At 36.1% G+C, this 23979-nt stretch overlaps 1 protein-coding gene across 2 annotated transcripts in view; it reads right to left on the bottom strand.

Moving 5' to 3' along the window:
• Positions 1-483: 483 nt before the first annotated feature.
• The window catches only part of LOC123866813, a 37030-nt gene continuing 13534 nt past the window's right edge, over positions 484-23979 (bottom strand). For both annotated transcript variants that reach the window (XM_045908518.1, XM_045908517.1), the window contains 8 exons: positions 15126-15358; positions 10811-11019; positions 6983-7118; positions 3305-3438; positions 2564-2899; positions 1742-1865; positions 1480-1543; positions 484-999 (listed from right to left, as the gene is read on the bottom strand). In XM_045908518.1, the coding sequence (XP_045764474.1) occupies positions 987-999; positions 1480-1543; positions 1742-1865; positions 2564-2899; positions 3305-3438; positions 6983-7118; positions 10811-11019; positions 15126-15168 (1059 nt within the window). In that variant the 5' untranslated portion in view covers positions 15169-15358 and the 3' untranslated portion in view covers positions 484-986. The remainder of the gene's footprint in view (positions 1000-1479; positions 1544-1741; positions 1866-2563; positions 2900-3304; positions 3439-6982; positions 7119-10810; positions 11020-15125; positions 15359-23979) is intronic.

Below are 23979 nucleotides of genomic sequence, written 5' to 3'. Positions count from 1 at the left end.
ACTCCAATGCCCTTACAAAATAAAAGCGCACCGTACCTACCGCTATCACGATATTGGTGTAAGCGCACTAGTGTAGACATCGTCTGCTCCATTAGGGATCACTTGCTTGGAAAATTTTCTTCATACCCAACCTGTATTAGAACCTTTATGAAACTCGTTACTTTGATGCTCATTCGGTTGCGAAATAGATTACTAGCTATAGTTTTTCGTGGTTTGCTGACATTTACGTGAACATATTTACCTACCTCTTATTTACTTCCTATGAGGCACTAGTATTTACAGTTTCATCTGCAAGTAGCATCATTACTATTCACTTAAAACTAATCTACTATACCTGTCTTTATTATGTATACCTAGTACATTTTAGTGTACTAGGGATGCTTATATTATACATTTATGTAACTTCACTAAACTAAAGGCACTTAATATAAAAATATAATTAATAAAAACAAATTAAAAACGGAGATCTTTTATTTACCATCCATTATAGTAACAGTTACATACATAGAAGTTGTGAAGCAAAACATCACTATATTCTTACATCTATAATTATTTAAAAACTATTTATATACAAGTATAAAAGTCACTACTATTAAATCACTTCACTGATAAAATCGTTTCACCTGTCAGTTTGTATAATCACTAATACCCAAATATATAGTAGAGTATTATATTCTTCTACATTGGAAAGTAACATACAATATTATATTCCTACAATTTCTCATAGTTTGAAATATGTAATATTAAGTATATCAGAATTTTTAGTAAGAAATATCCCGTCTATAGAGAAAAAAAACATCTATATATTCAGGTATATATATTTGAATATATTTACATACAGTATATAACGTTATTTGTAGTGTATAACGTATATTTTTACTGTTTAATATAAAAGAAATACTCGACTATAGATGTGGGTGTAACCTTCAATAGTGTAACACTGATTTGATCGGAGAGAATGTGTAGCCACCCTTTTACACCGGCGATCATCGGAAAACCCTGAAAAGAAACATGATTTGAATTTCTTAGTCCGTAAAGAATATCTTGTTTAACTACCTAACTGATTGTCCCAGATTCGCACACAGCTATTCTGTGTACATAATATTACTGTTTAGCTGTAAAAGATTCAAATATCAAAGTGTGGAAATGCATCGAATGGAACGTTTATTTCTATGTAACACATAGACTACGTTTTATCTAGTAAAGTCAAAGAATTTCCACGGTTTTTAGAAACCTAAGTAAATCCACATGGACAAAGCCCCGGGCATCAGCTAGTTTAGAATAAGTATTAAGCTGTGCTGATAGTGAACTGTGTACAGTATGTCTACTACTATATATAGAGTATAGTACCCAAGCAGGGATTACTCGAATGTACATATCCCACATTCCTCCAGTTTTGGAGCCGAAAGCGGTGCTTTTCGGTAAACTCTACACAGCACATAAGTTATGCATGAAACACGGAAGAGAAACAGTTCTCACCAGAGCAGATTCAGGAGTAAATAGTTTAAAAGCGCCGCGACGTGAGATGTGGAGCAGCGGAGACCTGAAACAACACAAATACTTTAGACCAAACTTTTGTTAACATGATAAGTTGCCTTTGCCTCGCTTGTCGCTGGCTAGCATATTAGGCCCAAATCATAAGATCCCGTGTTCTGCACCTGAGTTGGATCAAAAAGTTATTGGGTTTTTCTATCAAAAAGAAAATAAGGTGGAAAATTGGTGGATTAAACCCCCGATTTACCTGAGTTAGAGTCTCGACTGCCCATGACAGGTGCAATTTGGGGCCTCTCTTCGTCCAGCAGGAGGAAGCCACTGGATGACCACACGGAGAGTATTCGAGCCACGCATGTGACGTTAAGACGACCCTTTGGAAAGTTAAATAAATAACTAATCTTCATCTCAACCAATAGCACACTACTGAGAATGGGTCTGTTCTCAGGTTGAAATCTTTAGAAGTTTTAACTTTGCTTAGACTTAAGTTTCAGTTAAAACGGGATAGATTTATGCCAGTGGTATAGCGCTGTCTCGTTTTAACAATCTGAGCAAAGTGACAGTGCGCTCTAAGTATAGATCTCAGTCTTAGACTGAAAAGCCTTACTTCACCACGCTTGCCCAATGGATTGGCAGACTTGTCACATCTTTAAGCATGACAAGCACAACTCTCACCATGCCACTTTCCTTAAAATAATAAAACTAAATTTCTTGTATCTTTCTCTCTTCTTAAAAATGATCTTGATGAGACACTAAGATATGTTATATCTCAGAGGCGGGCATAGGCTTCTCGTTATCTTTAAAATATTTTAGCGCCATTGAAATACAGAAAATTTATAAAAAAAAACCACGTGGTAAGGCCACGTCCTGGTAAAAAAACAATTACGACTGTATATACTTTTGGTACGATTTTGGCAGCTAGCAGTAAAAACGTTTAAAAAAGAAAATTTACCGAGCTGTTGAGAAAAATAGTTACCAAGATATGAAAAGTTCAGTATATAAATAGAACGGGCTTGTAGGAAAATAACTATTTCTATGATTTAAATTGGAAGTCATTTCGATGCTGCCATACCTTATAAAAATGTGAAGTTTGCACTCGAATAACGAGCTGACTGAAGGAGGAAGACTTATTAGATTTTTCTCCTTCAACGCTAATATTTTTGCTAGCAATTTGCTCAGGTCTCGGTGCGAGTAACGTTGTGCTTTCAAAGTTGTTCTTGTGAGAGTTTGAAGCGATGTCCGCGTCGCCCGGAATGTCTATAATATCAGTCGCAGGGTCCTCGTACCCAGAGATAGCGTCCCACGGACTGAATATTATTCTATTCGCATCTTCTAGGGATGCGTCGCTTATCACAGGTTGTCTTGGTGGGTAAAACGTGTCTTGTAACGGGATGTCGAGACCTTTAACCTGTGAATCAATAAAAACTACGTAATTTGGATTCGAAAAAAAAAATTACATAAAGTGACTGATCACTGGCTGACTGATTTAATATGAGCTCCTATTATTTTTTTTAGAGATAAAAGTGAATGTTTATACAATATCTGCCAAAATAAAATAAATTAGTCCTAATTTAGGTGAAATTAAAACCTAATTAAAAATATTGTCCTTTGGAACAGAAAAGAGAGCTCCAAAACTAGCTTAGCTACTTTCATAGAAAACCACGCTTTGACGCTTTTGGCACACCAATGCATTCGCATGCGGCTATGGAGTACGTGGAACCCTTTACTCCATAGGCATAAAGGCGTTAATCGTTTCGCCACTGCGCTACGTGAGAGAAATGTTTTTCAAAGAAAGTTCTCATTTAGTTTTCACCTCATAACCGTTAAGTAACCACGTGAGATTCGCCGCCGGATCAGAAGGCGGGGAAGTGCAATTAGCTCGCAGCATATCGCCTACCGTATACCAGCTCTTCTGTGCAAGCACTTTCGGTCCCGACTCCGGCAATTCTGAGAACAAAATACTTTTGCGTTAGTAACCAGACTACTCGTAAAAGTTTCCTAGCAGTAAACTTTCAAATTTTATAAAGCCTCACGTTCTTGAAAAGAATTTTGCTTCCTAAGTACTTGCTCTTTGAGTTCGAATATACCTACAGAATGTGCAACTAACTAAATCGGTTTAATTATAGCTCGTCACGAATAAACATACCTATAAGAAAATTTCAAAAACCGAGAAAAGCTTAAACTAGGTATCAAAGGAATTAGTAATAAGGCATAGTCATTAAATAAGAAGTATTAAAAAAACGTCATGGTATTATACTAACGCGCAAAGTTCTGCGATAATTGCCTTCTGAACCTATTTTCGGATATGTCTCAAACAATAAGATTGATGAATGGAAATTTCCCAAAAGCATTTCCTGGTCACGAAGCCATTAACGAAAGTGATCGTTATATTTTTAAAGGCAAGATTAATTGTTTAGAGCCCGTTTATTGAATCTAAATTACTCCATTACCCCGCGATATAAAAAGTTATATAAGAGCAATAGCGGATAGGGAAAATTCCGATCTCAATAAATCATATCGGACAAGAGCACATGCGTTTTAATGGAACCCGTGGGAACTCCGACGTTGCATATTCATCTTTCATACGGGCTCATTCTACTTTAGCGGAGAATTCAGTAGAAATTGTTAAAACGCTGGGCAGGCCGAATTCCATTCCGGGCTTTGTTTGGACAGTATCCTTTTTTACTATGGAGCCAAAACTATCTCTCTTTTAGTGAAACGTTGTAGGATAGAGCGTATTCGTAGAGTGAAGCTTCACCAAAAACTTTTTTGTGGCGAAATGTTTTGATTGGCGTAGGCCTATAACCAATCAAAACAGAGGGAAGTGTGATAGTGGTGATTTGCTTTCTGATTGTAAAGTACCTACTAGCTGACCCTGCTGCCCCCTGGCTTCACTCAAGTGACTTTTTAAATGTATAGATCTAAGATTAAATTAGGTAGGTATATCTAACCCATTACCACAATTATTAGAACTCAGCAAAGTCTTTACCTGACCCAATTTAAACGTAAGTCTAGTTCAAAGATATTAGGATTATGCTTTGACTTTGAGCGATGTGAATATATAGAACACATTAAAGACTTCTCTTACAGATTAGTGTAAAGTTGCTCAAACTTTGCACTAAACCTAGTTATTGAAGTTTGTCCTCGAGCACTTCGAGTAAACATTGTTATACTCATAACAATATGCTTGTAATGTGCCACGTATGGACGTGCATAATTTATATCGCTGAGTCTTAAACTAAGAAACAATCACATGTACCTATTCAATTAAATAATCTTTATACATACATATGTATATAAAAGATATAGTTGAAAACTAAAACCCGACTGCGATCGTCTTAATAAACGCTGAAATATTAGAGTAAAATTGTTTTTCTGTCGCTTGCTTTATTATTATTGTTATTGTATACATTTATATAGTTCCGTTTTCCTTTTGAGGTACGAAACCCTAAAAATCGGCCTTTGAGAATAAGGTAATATAGTAATCGCTAATAGTACATTTCAGACTTCGTTACGAATGTCTAAATACTGGGTACGTCCTTTGTGTTCCTATACTAAACATACCATGCAGCGACTGAACAACCCAGTTACAAGTATAAAATCAACAACAGTCGTAAATTAAACAAATAAACCTTGATTAAACATCTAACATTCTGTATATTTAGTTAAAATTAATTATGATAGAATTCCGTAACAATGCTTCGGCGTTTATATTAAACCTCAATTAATATATTAATACATCTAGTTACTACTTACCTATTTAATCCATATATAACAGATTGATACACATTGATGTTACACTCATAGTTTACATTTTGAATGGAATTACGATTTTAGATTTTAGAGAGGTTTTAGAGATAGATACGCGCTTTTGTCATATTATTTATAGCTTACATAGCTCGACAGGCAATGTATGAATATTTGTAAGTATGTTTTTGTATGTTTTTAGGCCGCAATCACACCAGCTGTAAGTTTTATTAACGTAAGTAGCTTACATAATTAACTTACGACAAATTTACTAATGTAAATATTCTTGTGTCATTTAGTTTTATTTTGTTGTCAATTAATTACATAAGCTACTTACGTGAGAAGAACTTACAGGTCTATGAAAAACAACAAAACCTAACCTAACCTAACCCTCCTTTGGGCTTGGCCGCAGTCGGGTAAAAAACATGAACCATTATTTTATACCCTAGTCGTAAGAACGCCTAACAATAACTTAAATAAGAGTCTACTCTTATTTTCCGGGATAAATAGTAGCCTGTCTCCAGGATGCAAGCTATCTCTGTACTCTGTACCAAACAGAATGATGTCTTCGACTTTGTCCACGTGGATTTTAATTTTAAAAATCGCACGAGATTACTTTGATTTTCCTAGCCAAAAGTAACAAATGTCATCAAAATTGGTTATACTAATCGGCTGGCAAAACGGAGTAGATTGACAGACACACTTTCGTATTTATAATTATATCAAATATGGATAATTTAGGTAGACACATGTTTGATCGATGGAAATTGAATTTCCAAGAGTCAAATACAAAGCAGTTCTGATTGACTAACTAACTTAGGTATACAGTTAATCTGCTACATTTCAAACTTTAAATTACGTTTACCAAGTCATAAACAAGCAATCTCTGGAGCGAGCAATCAACATTTCTCATTGTTTACTAGTTTATACACTGATTCAGGAAAGTTTATTTTGTTCATTCATTTAACCGCACTATACAGGCGTTATAAAATTTAATTTGTGCTGTGATTATATTAGCTGTGAGTTATTATTTTTTATATTATACTAGAGAATGCCCGCGACTTAGTCCGCGTGAATTTAGATTTTTATAGATCCCGTGGGAACTGTTTGATTTTCCGGGAAAAAAATTTGCCTATTTCGATTACAGGGACGCAAGCTACTTCGCTACCTTTCATACAAATCGGCTAAGTGGACGGGTTTTTAGAAATCCCGTGGGAACTCTTTGATTTTCCGTTATAAAAAGTAGCCTATGTCCATCCCCGGAATATAAGCTAACCCTGTACCGAATTTCGTCACAATTGGTTACACTGTTGGGCCGTGAAAAGGTAGCAGACAGACAGACAGACAGACACACTTTCGCATTTATAATATTAGTATGGATTATTTATGACGTAGCCCGGACCCGGTTATAAAAGGGTTTTAAAAATACCAACGTTTCAAATACCTAAATTCAGAATGACGTCTGAGGTATCATCTAGATTTTAGTACAATAAAAACCGGCCACGTGCGAGTCAGACTCGCGCACCTAGGGTTCCGTACTCGGGTGTTTTTCGACATTTTGCACGATATCAAAAACTTTTATGCGTAACAATAAATAAAAATTTGTTTTAGAATGTACAGGTAAAGCATTTACATATGATACTCCACAGACAGATAGACAAACAAAAAAGTGATCATATTATAAGAGTTCCGGTTTTCCTTTTGAGATACGGAACCCTAAAAACTAATAATTATGTTTACTTGCCTACTACGCGCATATAAGCACTTTTGTAGACGGTGTGGAAGAACGGCGCATCGGCCGAAACTTCGCATCGGTATCGCCCGCTGAGACTCCTTGTCGCTCCCCGCAACACAACCTGCTGAGCCCCTGAGCGTGACACCTGTAAAAATACACTTCACTGAAATACATATAAGGGAGTATGTATGCAATTAACACTAGCTACAATCTATTGAAACGTTTTGTCTGATACTACAACTGCTGAGTTCAGCCGGCTCTTCTTAGTGGAATCTATTTTCCCGTTTTGTTTTTGTATAGAAGATCTGCGAAAATTCATCGGTTAGGTTATCTTATCATATCATCATCAATCATCATAATATCATATTATGTCCACTGATAAAAATAGGCTTTTTCCTTGTGAGTGTCAACACACCCTGCCATAAGCCTTCCTCGTCCAGCTTCTTCCCGTAACCCTCTTTAGATTATGTAACATTTTCACCCCTGACACTGAACACAAGCAAACTACTACTACCGGAACACCGGCCTATCCGCACTTGATTTATGTATGAGTGGTTAACAGTGGGGCAGAGGTCTTAGCGAAGCTAATCAAGCGGGACAAGGACAACGCTATCAACAACACCAGTGCTTCTTGCTCTGAGTCTGATATGGCAACAAGGTGAAAACCGAGTGAAAAATAGCCATGCCATTAAGAGTAAATTAGACGTTTACACGAGCAATTCATGATGAAATTATTGCCGTCAAACTAATTTCATGTCACTAATTTCGTTATGTAAATTCCGCTTTAATATTAGTACAAATGAGATTAATGCAGCTCACATTACAGCCAAGCGAATTTTCTTCATAATATTCTTTTAGTGTCAGACAGCTTTGCCATTGGTATTTATTAATATGGATACTTTAGTAATGCCCGTAGAAGAGTTTTATAACTTCTATTACAACGTCACAATCGTCCACTTTAGCGTCACACAGCTGGAGTCAAACTATTGTGCTAAAAGCTTTCATCCATCTTGCGCTAAAGTGGGCCACTTGGAACATGGATAATCACAAAATCTGATTCAGATCCATCTTCGCTAAAGCGACTGACCTAAATTTTTAAAAATAAAACTGCAATCGTTTTTCCAGACGCAATCTGTCGCAGATTTTAAAGTATCTACCTCACTATTTAAACTCAAGCTCAAAATATTATATTGTGTACTTTACTGAAAGCTGATGCTCGCGTCCGCATGGATTTAGGTTTTTAAAATCCCTTACAGAAAACTCTATGATTTTCCGAGATATAACTATCATATTATTTTCGTTTCCAGGATGTAAATCTATCTCATAAGATTGGCTCAGCAGTTGATCGGTGAAAAGGTAACAGACAGACAATAACTAGATGATGCCCGCGGCTACGTCTGCATAGGTTTTGGTTTTAAAAATCCCGCGGGAGCTCTTTGACTTTCCGGGATAAAAACTGTCTTATCCCCAGGATGAAAGATGCCTGTTGTCATAATCGGTTAAATGCATGAGCTTTGAAAAACTAGCAAATAGTCAAATAAATCGACAGACATAAATACAGACAGGAGCACATAGAGACACAAATTATACACAAGATATATCATATTAATTCATTCTTAATATTTTTATTGTATTTTTTTTTTTTGCCTCTGATAATATCGGTAGCTTCATTCTATACTCCAATTTTTAAGATGTCAGCCGGGTCTATTATATTATCGTGGTATCTATTTTAGAAGGCACTGCGCTTGGGGCTGTCACTCCCTTGATAACCGTAAGCAAAGCTGATAAACGTTCCTCATAGCGGCATAGCTATTCTACGCTACGTACGATTATGACTTGAGTTGATTGTAGATTACAAGAAATCGGTTAGCAAAATCCGCTAGAGTTATAAGAGCTGCAAGAAGCGCACCACGCAATATCACATTCGTGCTACTAACGTCATTCGCATTTTCAGATAATTAAAAAGTCGCCATTCTCAACTTCACAAGTTCTTGTTCTTGTTGATCTTAATTCTTTTAACAAGAAGTTGTACTTTTGCAGCTCATTTGTACTTTGTAGTGCCTAATGTGTGATTAATTTAATTACATTTCTAAGCTTTGGCGTTGGTGAGTTAATATACTTCGTCAGTAAAATGGCCTCAACCAATCTGGGGTACAGATAAATCAGTTTCATACTTTTTGTTATTTAATAATAGGCAATTAGTATTGGACCTAACTGCTCGGCAGTCAAAACAAAGTAAAAAACATTGATATAACACTATATTGATCTTTCTGTTTATTTGAAAATATATTTTGTTAGTTTGGTTAATTTTTCGATGCCCTATTTACCTATGCTAGGTTTATTCCTATAATTGTAGGTAGATACCTACTATTAAACTCGATGCATGGGTTAATAATAACGAAGTGCTCAAGTTTGATTGTGTATGAAAGTTGGAACAATATTCGATAAAATAACAATATAACAATCCGGTTCTTCAGACACAATAATATTTCCCCGGTCAGAAATTTTCCCTTTGGGGCGATTAAGAACAACTGAACATATCAGTTATCAAAAGCTCCCGCCCCTGCAATGTATTGAAAGAAAAGCATTTTACTGTGCTTCGTAGAATAAACTGGGAATATTACTTGTCTACGTTTAATAAAAAAAAAAAAAGTAAAGTAGGTGAACGATGTTAATTATTGTGACCTGATACTATCCTGCTTTTTGTAAAGATATAAAACGTAAAAGGAAGCGTATCGAATGGTAAGCAAAAAAATTGTTTTCTTTGAAAAAGTGCACCGTATTTATGTTTTTTAAATAGAAGTACACAGTTTGCTCAGGACAAGATTAAATAACAAAACAATAGGATTCTTTTTTATTCACTTATAATAGGCACATGCTTGACAACTATCATACCAGATGGGATCGGATGATCTGGCCTTTTTTGCCGGAAGATAATATTTACTCTTGGTATAAAGATACCCGGATTAAAATGTTAGAGATCTATATTTTTTTTTAACTATGTTTATTAGCTATGTATATTAAAGACTAGTTAAAGCAGGTACCTCATGTTGAGATCGTATAATATGTTATTCTCTAAAAAGGGTTTTAATGTATTATTTTGGCACACTTTTATGGCTTATTCATGGCGTTTTGCCAAATGTTAAGGTTTAATATGCCTCCACCCGAACTTCTAGGCCAGTTGTTTTACTGTTTTGTTTTTGTAACGTATTCTCTGAAGGGAGTTTAATGCCCTAGCAAGACGTCGCAAAATCGTTGACCCTTTTATACGCCACCCTATGGTGTTGTTTACTATTATGGGCCAAGTATTTTCGATAGCGATAAAGCTTTTTTTGAGCAACTAAGGAGTATTTATCCTACGATTTAGCTCACATGGATTAAGGTTTTTCAAATATTCACTTGGGCATTTTGGTCGCGTGTATAATTAGGTTTTTTACATATTCATTTGGAATGTCTCTAAATCTATGAGGTGCTTTGAAATTCACAAGGTTTAAACCCTACTCGTTAAACTATTGTCAACTACTTCTAACAGTTCTAACACATTTTGGAGTTAAATGTAGAGACATACAGATAACATAGATACATACATACAGATACCTAGTATTATTCTACAAATCGCGATTTCGTCCGCGTAAGATTAAGCGTTTTGAAAATATCATAGTTTAATTTTCTGGGACAAAAAATCCGTGGGAGGACATAGGTTACGTCCTAAAACGGGGTGCAAGCTATTTCTGTATCTTTAGTCAATATCGGTTAAACGTGTAGGCTGTGAAAAGCTAACAGACAGACAGATACACCTTCTCATTTATATTAGTATGAATTTTGTCGTATACTTACGTCAACACTAATGCCAGTTTGCGAGAATACTCTCGTATTGGGAAGTTCCTTGGGCACGAAGCGGAAGAACTCCTGGGCGCCATGGTACCATTTGACGGTGTAGAGCGCTTCACCCGTGTCCAGCGCCCAGCGACAGCCAAGGGACGCACTGGCGCCCACACCCACTGCTTCCGGGACACTTAGCTGGATGTCTCGTAGACCAAACACGCCTACGACAGGAAAACATTAGTAGGTATATTACAAAACTGAAATATGACGTTTTTAGAAATATGACGTATACGTCCTATTTTTAAAACCAAGAGCGAGTTGGGCTCTTATATAAAGAGTTCCGTACCATCCTACAAGATATTTCAACATTTTTATGTGCAGCACTGCAAGGTAATGACAACAGCGCCATCTATATGTGATTTCAACCAAGATTTTATCTGCATGGATTTTGCTACTATGCCTCGATACTTACCAGGTATTCAAAAAGTCAATTGCTATAACTTTATGGAATCTACTTCAAAACTGACGAATTTTCATACAAACTTATTTATGTCTCTTTTTTTTCTTAGATGTAAAATTTCTGAAAATTATTGGATTTATAATAATATATAAGCCTTTTATTACTGAAAATAAAATTTACATCTTAAAATAAAATATTATGTAAGTTATACATGCTTTTTAGGTAAGTTTACATAATTCGAATTTTTAATCTTATAATTACAGTAGCAACAAATATATTATGTATAATATTTCTTTCCATTTAATATTTCATTCCATTGGATTTATAGGTACATAAAACATAGATATCCTCAATGCAAAATCTCAAAATTCTAGTCGCAGCGGTTTGAGCTGTAGTTGATACGTTGATAATAATGTCAGTCTTTTCATACATGGAGATAATAATATAAGATATCAGAAAATACAGTGGCAAAAAAGTCGCCGAAGAGAAAATTGTGTAGATTTTCACGTTCAATGGCTTTCGTGGTCAATTATCAAAGGATTTTCCCCGTGACCCTTTTAATTATAAAATATTTGCCGCAATACACTTGCTATTGCTGACAGACCCTCATTAAATTTAATTAGAACCACTTTCATGAAATAAGAAATAGAGTGTTAAAAGATTTATAAAATTACACGGATATCGGTTTTTGTGTATTAAGCATTTGTGTTATTGCTGTAGTAAATTTTTGTGCGTTTGTTCATTTTTTTATCGTGATTTTAATAGTCCATATTATGATCCAACTGATTTTGAATCGGATTTTATTCTGAGCATAGACTTCTTTTCGGTGTGCCAGAGTAAAACACAGCCCTATCCAGTGTATTTATAACAATTATTTTACGTTTCAATGACACAATATTCTAATACTTTCCAGACTAGTTCACGTGAGAATGGATTATTAGTTATTTTATTTTTACGCATGTCGAACAACGAACTCGATACACGACGAAATCGATAAACGCGGTAGATACGGACTCGTGCAACACTAACTATGACAGCGCAGGGGTGCCGGGCGTCACCACCTGCACGACTCATATCCCCATTACCATCTCGACCAGTTGTAACAATAGGTATCTACTGATAAAAAATATCACAATAAAAATCAAAGCAAACCTCGACATGAAAGAAATCCTTTCGCATGATTTTTACATATTATTATACTAAACCCAAGGGATTATAAAAATATTATCTGCTTTATTTTCTTTGTGAAATAATGCTTGAGTCTCATGACATGAATAAACGTTATATTTTCTCATTTCATATTTGTGGTTACAACAACAACAAAAGCAAAAATATACTGATCGATTTATACTCTAACTACCTACCTATTATGAACCTAACGCAAAATTTGTTATTCTATCAACTAGCTGTTAGTGCACTAAGTTAAATCAATTTTCCAAGAAGTCAGGTATTGTAGTGCTTTTTGGCAGCAGCATATTATAGGCTTTATCGGTTTGCTAAATAGATCTCCGACCCAACATAAGTACCTATTACGTAATCAAATCTTTGCCTTCAGCAATACTGAAGGTGGTCGGAATACATAAATCAAGCGAAGGGTACGTGATCGAATTTAGGATCAACCCGATACACAATTCCTGACAAGAACTCATTATAATGTAACCAAATTCAATTTACGATTTGGGCCACATAATATTTCATCTCGCGCACTTTCAACTTACAATTTAATCACGTTTTTCAAATCATGTCGTACAGAATAATGTTCTAACATGAATATATGTATTATGTGTAATAGGGTTGTTACCAAATTGTAATTCATACGCGCAGATGGTTAAAATCCCTAATTAGCTCATTATTTATGAGGTCATAGCTTCATAAATACCCTTCTTATTTTACCCTTGTAAAGTATCCGAAGATTATGCTTCATATTTATCGTTGGTGGAGCTTATACTCTACACCATACAAGTATGTATTAAATACATAACATTTATCATGTTTTTTGGCAATGGAAAAATAATAATAGTGGACAAAACAACTGCATATTGGGTGACAAGAAAATATTCAGGAGTAATAATTTTTATTCTATTACTAGCTGATGCCCGCAGCTTCGCCCGCGTAGATTGGTCAGATCCCCTGCAGCATCAGGATTGAGGAGTTGGACTCCAAATTTTTTATGAAACAGTGTCGCGAAGTTCCTCTATCGATTAAAAAAGAAATGACGCAAATCGGTTCAGAAATCTCGGAGATTTCGGTGTACATAGGTAGAAAAACACAACTCCCTTTTTGAAAGTCGGTTAAAAAAGTAGCCTATGTTACTCCCTGGTCAATTCTCTACTTGTCTGTGAAAACCCCGTCAAAATCGGTCCAGCCGTTCCAAAGATTAGCCTTTTCAAACAGACAGACAGACAGACAGACAGACAGACAGACAGACAGACAGACAAAAATTTTAAAAACGTGTGATTCAGTGTTGGTATCGTTCAAATAACCATATGAGCTTAATATGAGGTAGTTATTTCGAAATTACAGACAGACACTCCAATTTTATTTATTAGTATAGATATGCTATTACTTCTTGTTAGTAACGATTGTCTGATAGCAAATAGATCATATCGCGTTACAAATAAAAGATCAATAAATCACTAGGTAACTACTACCCACTGTTTTTTTTTATAAAGTTATTAACCATTCTGATTTAATACGAAAACCTATTCGAGTTCATAGTCCGTATGCTGCACCAAATCCCAGTTTAACCATATTTTTGTCGTGAGATAGTAGATTTTTGTTAAATACTTACTTGAAACTTATGTAACTCAAATTAAAAAAAAAAAAAACATTTTGGTATTAAGCACCTACACATAAAATTCAAATCGCTTAACAACATAATATTTAAACTATCTTTTTTAACTCTGCCAAATAAATATTATTAATTCCTATTGGGTGACATGAGTGATAAGAATTTACAAAAAAAAATGGGAAGGCAGAAATCCAAGATATCTAAAAGTTTCGAGAGATTCAATAATCAGCTTTACTTAAGGGATTGGGTTCGGAACGAGATTGTATCGGAGTGATTTTAATAATTCATCGCCTTTACATAGACACGGGGCTCGATTTCGATTTTAGTAAAATGATATGTAAAACATACATTCCATAAGCGCAGATAAGTGAAAGAGTAATGTAACCTTTAAATATGTGGAGGAATAGAACAAGGTACGTACTTAAATAAAAATAATAACAAACAAATCAATTGATATCAGACCATTTGCTGATGAGAAAATCAATTAATATTATTAATATCCCCGCCAGCAATCAATCACATCTAATTAATTGATTGCACTAATATACCTAGTAGGTACCTGTATCAATTAGGATTTCCTTTTTGATTTGACTAGAATTAGGGCACGGTCAAAAGGATTATCTTTTCTTTAAAAAAATGCGGGTTGTCTGTGTATTTGATTATGCATGCGCCACAAAAACATCTTAGATCGATAAGTCACACAGAGAACCTAAATGCGAAATCTCAAATTTCCAAACCCAGTTGTTTGAACTATTCATTACTATGTCAATAAGTCAGCCAGTTTATTGTTTTATAATGTAAGTATACAGATCAACGATTCTATTGGAAACGACCACCGTTTATTGAAGCACTCTCGTAGGTGTCATTTTACCTGAAGGTGCATAAACCCGCGTTATCTATATATTCTGTGCCGCTACCAGCTACTCATTATATGCATGTCATACACACAAGCGTACAAATTTTTCTTCACTGTTTAAAGTAAGTAAATGTGTGAGCTTTGCTTATGTGGAGTTTTATAATAATATCTTTGATATAGATAAATGACCTTAGTTGAATACCGGGACAGATATACTTACTTCCGCCAAGCCACAGTAATATAGTGGCAAGTTGCGAAGCCATGCTGGTTCTCTGCCTGACGCCCACACGTCAAGTCGCAAGCACCTCTTGACGGCTCCGCGCTTTTCTCATGACCCCCTTCATTGTAAATACCTCTCAGATATTGGATTTTCTCCTTTCGTGAAATGAGTTAGAGCTGTACGTGTCGTCCGTGACAACGCATCTTTATCCTTCAACAAGTTACTATGGATGTCTGTAACAAAGAAAGGATCGAATAAGAATGTGACTTATTCGCAAATAATATTGTAATACTAGCTGATGCCTGCGACTTCGTTCCCTTGGATATAGGTTTTAAAAATCCCGTGGAAACTCATTGATTTTTCGGAATATAAATTAGCCTATGTGTTAATCCAAATTTCAGCCAAATCCGTCAAGTTGTTTTTGCGTCTAAGATTAACAAACATCCATCCATACATACATACAAACTATCTCGTTTATAATATTAGTAGGATATTACTAGATGATATCCGTGGCTTCATTTTAGGTTTTTAAAAACTCTGTCCGAACTCTTTGTCATTCTGGGATAAAAGCACCATAATATTTTCACCCCTAAGAAGTATGCTATTTCTGCACCAAATAGGTGATGCCCGTGACTTCATCCATGTAGGTTTAGATTTCTTGAAAATCGAGAGTTACTCAAGCGGTTTCTCATGATCTTAGCATAAAGCTTGTTTTTAGTTATTTGTAAGTTGGTCAATAAAGTGAAAAAAAACCTTAATCTAAAAAGTTAGTATGGGAAGTTATGGAGCATTGCGGAACTGTTATTTATCGGTCCCAGAGGCACGCCACATACGCAACGTCTTTTGTCTAGAGATCGATCGTACTGAACAAAATACATTTCTAAGGTTTCCTACACATGAAGCCAGACCGTGTGTTTTTTTTTTTAATTATTCAGATACTAGGAATATATAGGATCACTTTGTTGTCTATCTGTCTGTCTGTCCGTCCGTTCGTCGTGTCTGTCAAGAAAACCTATAGGGTACTTCCCGTTGACCTAGAATCATGAAATTATTCTATAGTAGGTCTTATAGCACAAGTAAAGGAATAAATCCGAGAACCGTGAATTTGTGGTTACGTCACGGAAAAAATAATTAAATTGTGTTTCAATTTTCAAATTAAAATAACTATGCCAAGTGGGGTATCATATGAAAGGGCTTTACTTGTACATGTTAAAACAGATTTTTACTTATTTTTAAGCATAATAGTTTTCGATATATCGTGCAAAATGTCGGATAAAATACCCGAGTACGGAACCTCAGTGCGCGAGTCTGACTCGCAATTGGCCGGGGTTTATTGTTAAACTCATATCACCTTTGGTTCCTACACGGCATTGTAGCGGAACCCTAAATCGCTTAGCGGTACGGCTTTGCCGGTAGAGTGGTAACTAGCCATGGCCAAAGCCTTCCACCAGACCAGACTAGAGATTTAAATTTATGAAATTTCAAACCCCTGCCGGGTATCGAAGCCGGGACCTCCCAATAATAAGACCACAGTTCTTACCACTGTGCCAGGGAGGTCGACAATATCAAGATTTATCCAGTTTGTTTAGCTTTGAAGCAAACAAAAGACAACTAAAGTATATACGGCCCTACACCGCCATTGAAATTTGACAGTGCTATAATGCGATCGGTGCTTATTATTTCCACGTTCTAAAATGTCTGCACCGGCGCAGTGCTGGGCGCACCGGTAAGGCTCGTGCGATTTTTATTTGTTAACCCCCGACCCAAAAAGAGGGGTGTTATAAGTTTAACGTGTGTATCTGTGTGTCTGTGTATCTGTGTACCTGTGTATATGTCTGTGGCACCGTAGCGCCTAAACGAATGAACCGATTTTGATTTAGTTTTTTTGTTTGAGAGGTGACTTGATAGAGAGAGTTCTTAGCTATAATCCAAGAAAATCTGTTCAGCCGTTTGAATATTATTAGAGGTTTTTGTGTCGGGGGTTTTTAAATTTTAAGTTATTATTTACACAAACTTTCGGTCCGGCGTCGATGTGACTTCGGCTTCACGTAGAGCAAGCCTTATAGAATATCTCGCTCCCGTGTAATGTTTCAGCGAAAGCGACACTTTTTCCACAAGGTGGCACGACTAATAGCTTCACGCGTGGCAAAGTAGACCGACTTTCTGTAAATGCGGTTTCCCGTTTCACACTACGAAGCTAATCTATCAGCGCTCGTTTTTCCGATCTAAGGTTTTGGTTAGATAAAGTTCTGACTCGTTTTCATTTATCCGTTTGAAGATTAAGATAATTTTTCCGTATTAATTACTAAAATATATTCGGGTACCTATATACAATTGCAGAAGCTGATTTACTATCCATATTATAAATGCGAAAGTGTGTTTGTTTGTTAGTTTGTCCTTCAATAACCGCAACGGAGCAACGAATCGACGTGATTTTCAGATGGATATCGTTGAAGACCTGAAAAGTGCCATAGATAGGCTGCTTTTTATCCCGGAAAACAAAAGAAGATTCCTACGGGATTTTTTGAAATCTACATCCATGCAGACGTAGTCATGCATTGTAATGCATATGTATGTTCAGATAAAATTATAGTCGTGATTAAATAACCCAACACTTACTTAGCAGAAAACCTCATTAGAAACCTAATCAAATTCCATTATGTATACTTAATGATGCAACATAAATTGATTTCATATAAGTACATTGCGAAGTGGTTATTTATAGCCCCTCGAGACGCTCCATTCACTACGAGCGTTGTATTGTATAGAGATCGATTGGATCGAACAAAACGCAATCCAAATAGAATATCTCACCCCAGCGCAATGTTTCAGAAAGCGACACTTTTTCCACGGAGCGGGACGACTAATGGCTTGACGCGTATTCCGACTTTCAATAAATGGTCTCTCCCCTCGCCTACAGAAGCTAATCTAACTGTTCTCGTTTTTTCCGATCTAAGGTTTTTGTTGGACTAAGGTCGTCTATTCTTTTCTCCATTTCTTATTGTAATCTATTAGGTTGGGCAACTTAGGTAATAAATACTACTACTACAGTGCTATTGATGGTCGAAAGGCAATTACCACAGCCTTGGCGCAAAAGAATAATAATAACGTTTTGACCGAAATACAAACTTTGGACAGTTGTGATTTCGGACACAACGATATTATTACTTACAGTAAAGTTTTAAAGCTTTCATTCAGTTTTCGCTTCTCCTGTAAAATATTATTTCGTGCATATTTCACACCGTTCGCCAGCTCCTCAATAATTATGTTCTACGACATTTATACAAGACAATAAAGACTACAGGCGGGGCCCCACTTTCAATAAATTAGCACCGCCTCGCTGCTACAGAGCTAATTTATCTGTTCCCGTTTTTTTCAATTTAAAGATTTCTGTTAGAAATAAGCTTGGCCCTATTTCATCTGTTCTGAGATTACAACGCTTTTTCTCTTCCCCTCCTAAGGTTTTATTAAGAGATCTCTCTTGATTGATATTGATTTGGAGGTTCCAGAATGAATATTGGTACTGTGATTAATGTATTATAGACAATAATTGGTTATGAATGACGATATCCAGTGGTACATTCACAAAGTTTGGAACCGAGGCAGGCATTAAACATAATTTAGATACATTAAAAAAAATATGTAGACTACTAGTTGATGCCCGCGACTTCGTCTGCGTAGATTTAGGTTTTTAGAAATCCCGTAGGAACCCTTTGATTTTCAAAGATATAAAGTAGCTTATGTCACTGTCCTGGTATTTAACTACACCCATGCAAAAAATTATGTCTGTGCGACGTGATTGAAAGACAAACCAATAAATCAAAAACAAATACACTTTCGCATTCACTATGGGAAGTGATGATGCAGCTTAAAAATATGTTGTACAAAATATTATAAACACAGGCGCAACTAAATAAATGGAAGAAAAGGAAAAATCAAAAAACAACAAATATTAGAGTAAGGTTTTAATTTTCTACAAAAATATCACCTTTAACAACATACTTTCACTTACGATTCTTCGATGTAAATGTGTAACTGGATCCTTAAATTTACATAGAAATTCAATAAAGTAAGAGTCGAGTTTCAGGTAAAGTAGATTTCGCATGAAATAGGTTCACAGATTTATGTAAAGAGCCGTGAGAGGTGTAGATAAAATTTATCCGGAAGATGGGTTCTATAATGTTCAGTTGTGTTAGGCTAAGAGGAAGTAATTACGCGTATATTTATGCTTTTGAGAGCACTTTGTATAAGTTCATAGTTTTTTAGAGACGAAATTTTTAGTTATTTATTAATATTTGATGCCCGCGATTTAAGTTTTCTTTAAATCTCGTAGAAACATGTTCATTTTCCGGGACAAAAAGTAGCCTATGTCCGTCCCTGGGAGTGGGATGCAGGCTAGTTAGGCGAATAATAGGCTCTGAAAAAGTTGCTGACGGACAGACAGGTAGAAAGAAACAGATACTTACGCATTTATATATACGTATACCTATTAGGATGGATTAATTTTATTAGAATGGACACACTGGCCAATTAATTAATTACAAATTATAATTAAGTAATTCCTATTAATCAAATTATTACAAATTAGCAAAAGTGCCCGCGACTTCGTCCGCGTTTACAACACAAACAAGCCCTATTTTACCCCCTTATTTCACCCACTAGTTTGAGTTGTGCGTTGAGGGATCAGTCAGTCAGTTAGTTATAAGTATAAGTTAGTTATACGTTACAGTTATAAGTTTGCCTTTTATATATTTAGATTGCTTAAGTACGAATTATTCTAGTTACTTACCTATTTTTATTATCAACTTTTTGATTTTCCTGACCTCTTTATAGCGTTGCTTTGACTTTATCGTAATAAAAGCACGTAAAAGGCCGTTGCAAACTATTTTATTGGATAACTTTTCTTTATTAGATGTATCTTAATTGAAACAGTCCGGCTAAAGGAAATGTACGTAAGAAAGGTGACAAAAGGCTATTGTTGCTATTGTGTTACGTCAGGTATTGTTAACTTTGTCGTTGATAAAGCGAAATAGGATTATTACAGCTAATGAAAGCTTATTAATACTTTAATACCTAATATTCATGTAGAATCTCGTCTAGGTAATAATATAAACAAGTCCTGTAAGAAGCGCTGCCCCACGTTGGGCGCCAGTTGTAAGACAGCTGCCCCACGTTGGGCGCCAGTTGTAAGAAGCGGGGGAAAAGTTCCACGTTGTCGACGGGTCGGGATTCAGCCGAAGCAATTCAAACAGCAACGTTGCGTGAAGACAATGAATTTATTCTAGGTTTTACGGAGTAGAGTCCCTAACCTAGGTCCCACGCAGTGGAAGCAAAGGTCGGAAGCACCACTAGGCGACGAGAGTCGTGTCCCTTACGAACGTCCCACGAAGTGGAAGCGAACGTCGGAAGCGCGACTTTTACACGGGGATAAGAGAATCGTGCCCCATACAATTCGTCCCACGCAGTGGAAGCGAAAGTCGGAAGCGCGACTACAAGGTGACCTCGTGTGTCGAGTGATCCATACTAGTGAATCCATTGATTGAATCGATTTTCGATTTTCGATTGAATAACATTGGCTATGGCTGGGTGTTATGGTAGGGTTGGACAATCTCTCTAGCGTCATTTACTTTTTGCCAACCTATAGTCAGCGCCATCTAGTTCCAACTTGGCAAGGTACAGGGAGTGATGCGATCTATATTTCCCCAACCTATAATTAGCGCCAACTGGTGACGTTGTAGTGTTACAGTCCTAATTTAAAAAAAATACGACTACCTTGCCGAAAAATGAACTAGAAAAATAATTTCACATATGAAAATGCCGCCATATTTACAGCTCGCATATTGAATTTTTTCAAAAGTTATAAGCGTGTAATGTATGAATGTTGTGTCACTTGCAGGCAAAGGCTAACTTGTATTTGAATTTAAAAAAATATGTTTTTTTATATTTTCACAAAATTTTATTTGACTTTTTTATTTTTATTAAAAATGTTACAATATAACTTAAAGCTAGCCTAAATAAATGTTAAGTGGAAGAGAATACTTCTAAGTAATAAGTTCGCCTATGTACATGCATTGCATTTTATATTTATGCAATAAAGAGTTTAAAACAAAAAAAAACTTTATATAATTTTTCAACAAAATATAATATGTAATGTAAGAACTTTTTAACAAAGGAACAATAAAAAATGTATGAAATAGGTCTCAAAAGCGTGCTTGTTAATTTTATATTATTTTCTAACATCTCATAGGTACGTGACTCGTGAATGTTAACGAAAAACAATGAGACACGACACACCTGAGGATTGCATGTAAGTCTTATCATACTTGTCTCTAATTGCATACAGTTACGAAGACAGCTCGATTCTCTGAAACACAGACCGATGTAGGGTTTTGTAAAATGGGATGGCTTTATCTCAACATCCAATTCTGCTGGACAAATTGTTCAACTGATCAATTTCTATTATTATGCCGAAATGTATCGAGATATTTATGCGTGAATTGTAGATGTATTTTTATAACTACCCACCACTACCCATCACTACTCAGTACTCATACTATAAATAAGAAAGTTTGTTTCTTGGTTTCTCCTTCAATCACACTGCAACAGAGCAACGATTCGACGTGATTTCTTGCGTGGATATAGACCATTAAAGACATGGAGAGTGGCATAGGCTACTTTTACCCAGAAAATCAAAGAGCTCCCACGGAAAAGTGTTGCATAGTAGCGATACATTATTTTTCTATCAGTGTGCATATGAATCAGCACTGGGATCGCAATATTTTATAATATGTTATAAGCGCGCGCTAACACCTCCAGGCGGGTTGAACCGCCATATGGGCACTTAATGCTCTGAACCGCAAAATGGTTGGTTAAAATTCTAAAAGCGCTCGCAATTGTTTCATGAGACCGCTTCGAAACGGCAATAACAAAACTTTGGAAAACTAGAGCACACCCACGCCCAAGTTAAAGCTTGAATCACATACAACGCGTAGGTAGCGCGTTGCGACTGTATCGTGTGCAACGCGACTTCTAGAAGCTGTATCTATGCTGAATGTAAGAACTCTGCAAGGAAATGCGAAACATATCGCGCAATATCCCGTGCCGTTCCGTAATGTTACCGAATTTTAGTTCAGTGGCTAATAATATGACCAGCGCAAGCGGACATTTGGAAGGAGACGTTTTTTTTGAAAGCTAGTAATTTGACTTAATTCAGCTTTATGAACTTTGTCATACCGTTATCGATATAGAATCTTAGTAGTCAGTATGTGGCCACTTGAGCGATGTATTTATTGTTGTAACTTGTAAATCATACACTAGTAATGTAGGTACACATTGAAATGGCAATCGGAGAGGGAACGCCCCGGGTACCCGGACCGCCCCCGCGCTAACCCGGTGATGCGGGCGAGCGCGGATGACGTGCGGGTGTGTGGGGTGTCCTCCCGCCTCATACCTCGATTGCCATCTCAACCTGACGCGGACTATAGGCACATGAATATAGGTAACTACCTAGGTATACATGCGCTGCGGTCGTGCGTCGTGTTTATTTCAGCCTTTATGTAGGTACTGGCAACATATTCCTTCAAAGAATGTATGCGAAACTTAGACAGAATTTTCTTTAAAACATTTCTCGATTGTACTAGAAGTGGAGTTTTCAAAAATGGTCTAATTGAATAAGTTTCTTTAACAAGAACAAGTTCAATAAACTTTTGCGGCCTCATATGTTCTGCAAATAAAGTGGAAATTGCTAATACTTAAACTGAGTTAAGTTTTATTGAGTGTGTTATTAATTATGTCTTAGACGAAGTTAATCGTAGTTGAAGCCTTAGACTATAGGTACGTATATACCTACTGTAGTAATAGCATATATGTTTTAAACATGGTTTTTAACACATAGATGCTGGGTAGATATAGGATTGGTTGATTTGTATATTAGAAAGAAAAGTTGACTGTAGCTGAATGACTGACTCTTTGATCCATCAACGCACAGCTTAAACTACTTTACTGATCGAGCTGAAATTTTGCATGCAGTTAGCTATTATGATATCCCACTAAGAAAGGATTTTTGAAAATTATATCTCTAAAAGGGTAAAACAAGGGTTTGAAATTTGTGTACTATGCTAGTCAAAGTCATCCTATATCATTCATCATCAACCCATCGCTCGGCTGGCTAGTGAGCTCAGATCTCCTTTCAAAAGGGATTGGGATATAGTCTGCCACGCTGGTCAAGTAAGATAAGTAGGTATGGATTGGCAGACTCCTCTGAAACTCCTTTGAAAACATTATGCGAAACTCTCAGGCGTTCAGGTTTCCTCACCATATTTTCCTTCACCGTTAAGGCAAGTGACATTCAATTGCTTTCAACGCACATAACACCGAAAAGTTAAGGGTGCGTGCGCGGAATCGAACTCTGCACTCCCCGACTATGAGGTCATCTTGACCAGTAGGCTGTTGCTGCTATGTGTGCACGAACATATTATATTATCAAATAGACACTCTTGTATACGGTATTTCTATGAAATACTCCATAAGGTATATTTTTAATACACGTTGTACTTGTCAATTTTAGAATAACAATAATTGCAAATTTTTATCAGCCTTCATAATTTCCAAACCAACCCTCGGTGCTCAAAAGAATAAATTACATCCCACAAAGAATGTAAATAATAAAACAAGGGTTGTGAAAAAAGAATAAAATACAAATACACAAGCTAATTATGACGCTCTTCGCAATAAATTGCAACCGTGATCCTTTTTAATTGAGAGTCTAGTTAAGTTACGTACTAACCCAGTTTGTGCAGAATAGACACTGTTATTCTCGGGGTGCAAACGGAAATCCTGCTCTTTATTTACCCAA

Source organism: Maniola jurtina, chromosome 7 (genome assembly GCF_905333055.1).
Source record: "Maniola jurtina chromosome 7, ilManJurt1.1, whole genome shotgun sequence".
Taxonomy (NCBI): domain Eukaryota; kingdom Metazoa; phylum Arthropoda; class Insecta; order Lepidoptera; family Nymphalidae; genus Maniola; species Maniola jurtina.
This window is presented reverse-complemented; position numbering and strand designations above follow the sequence as displayed.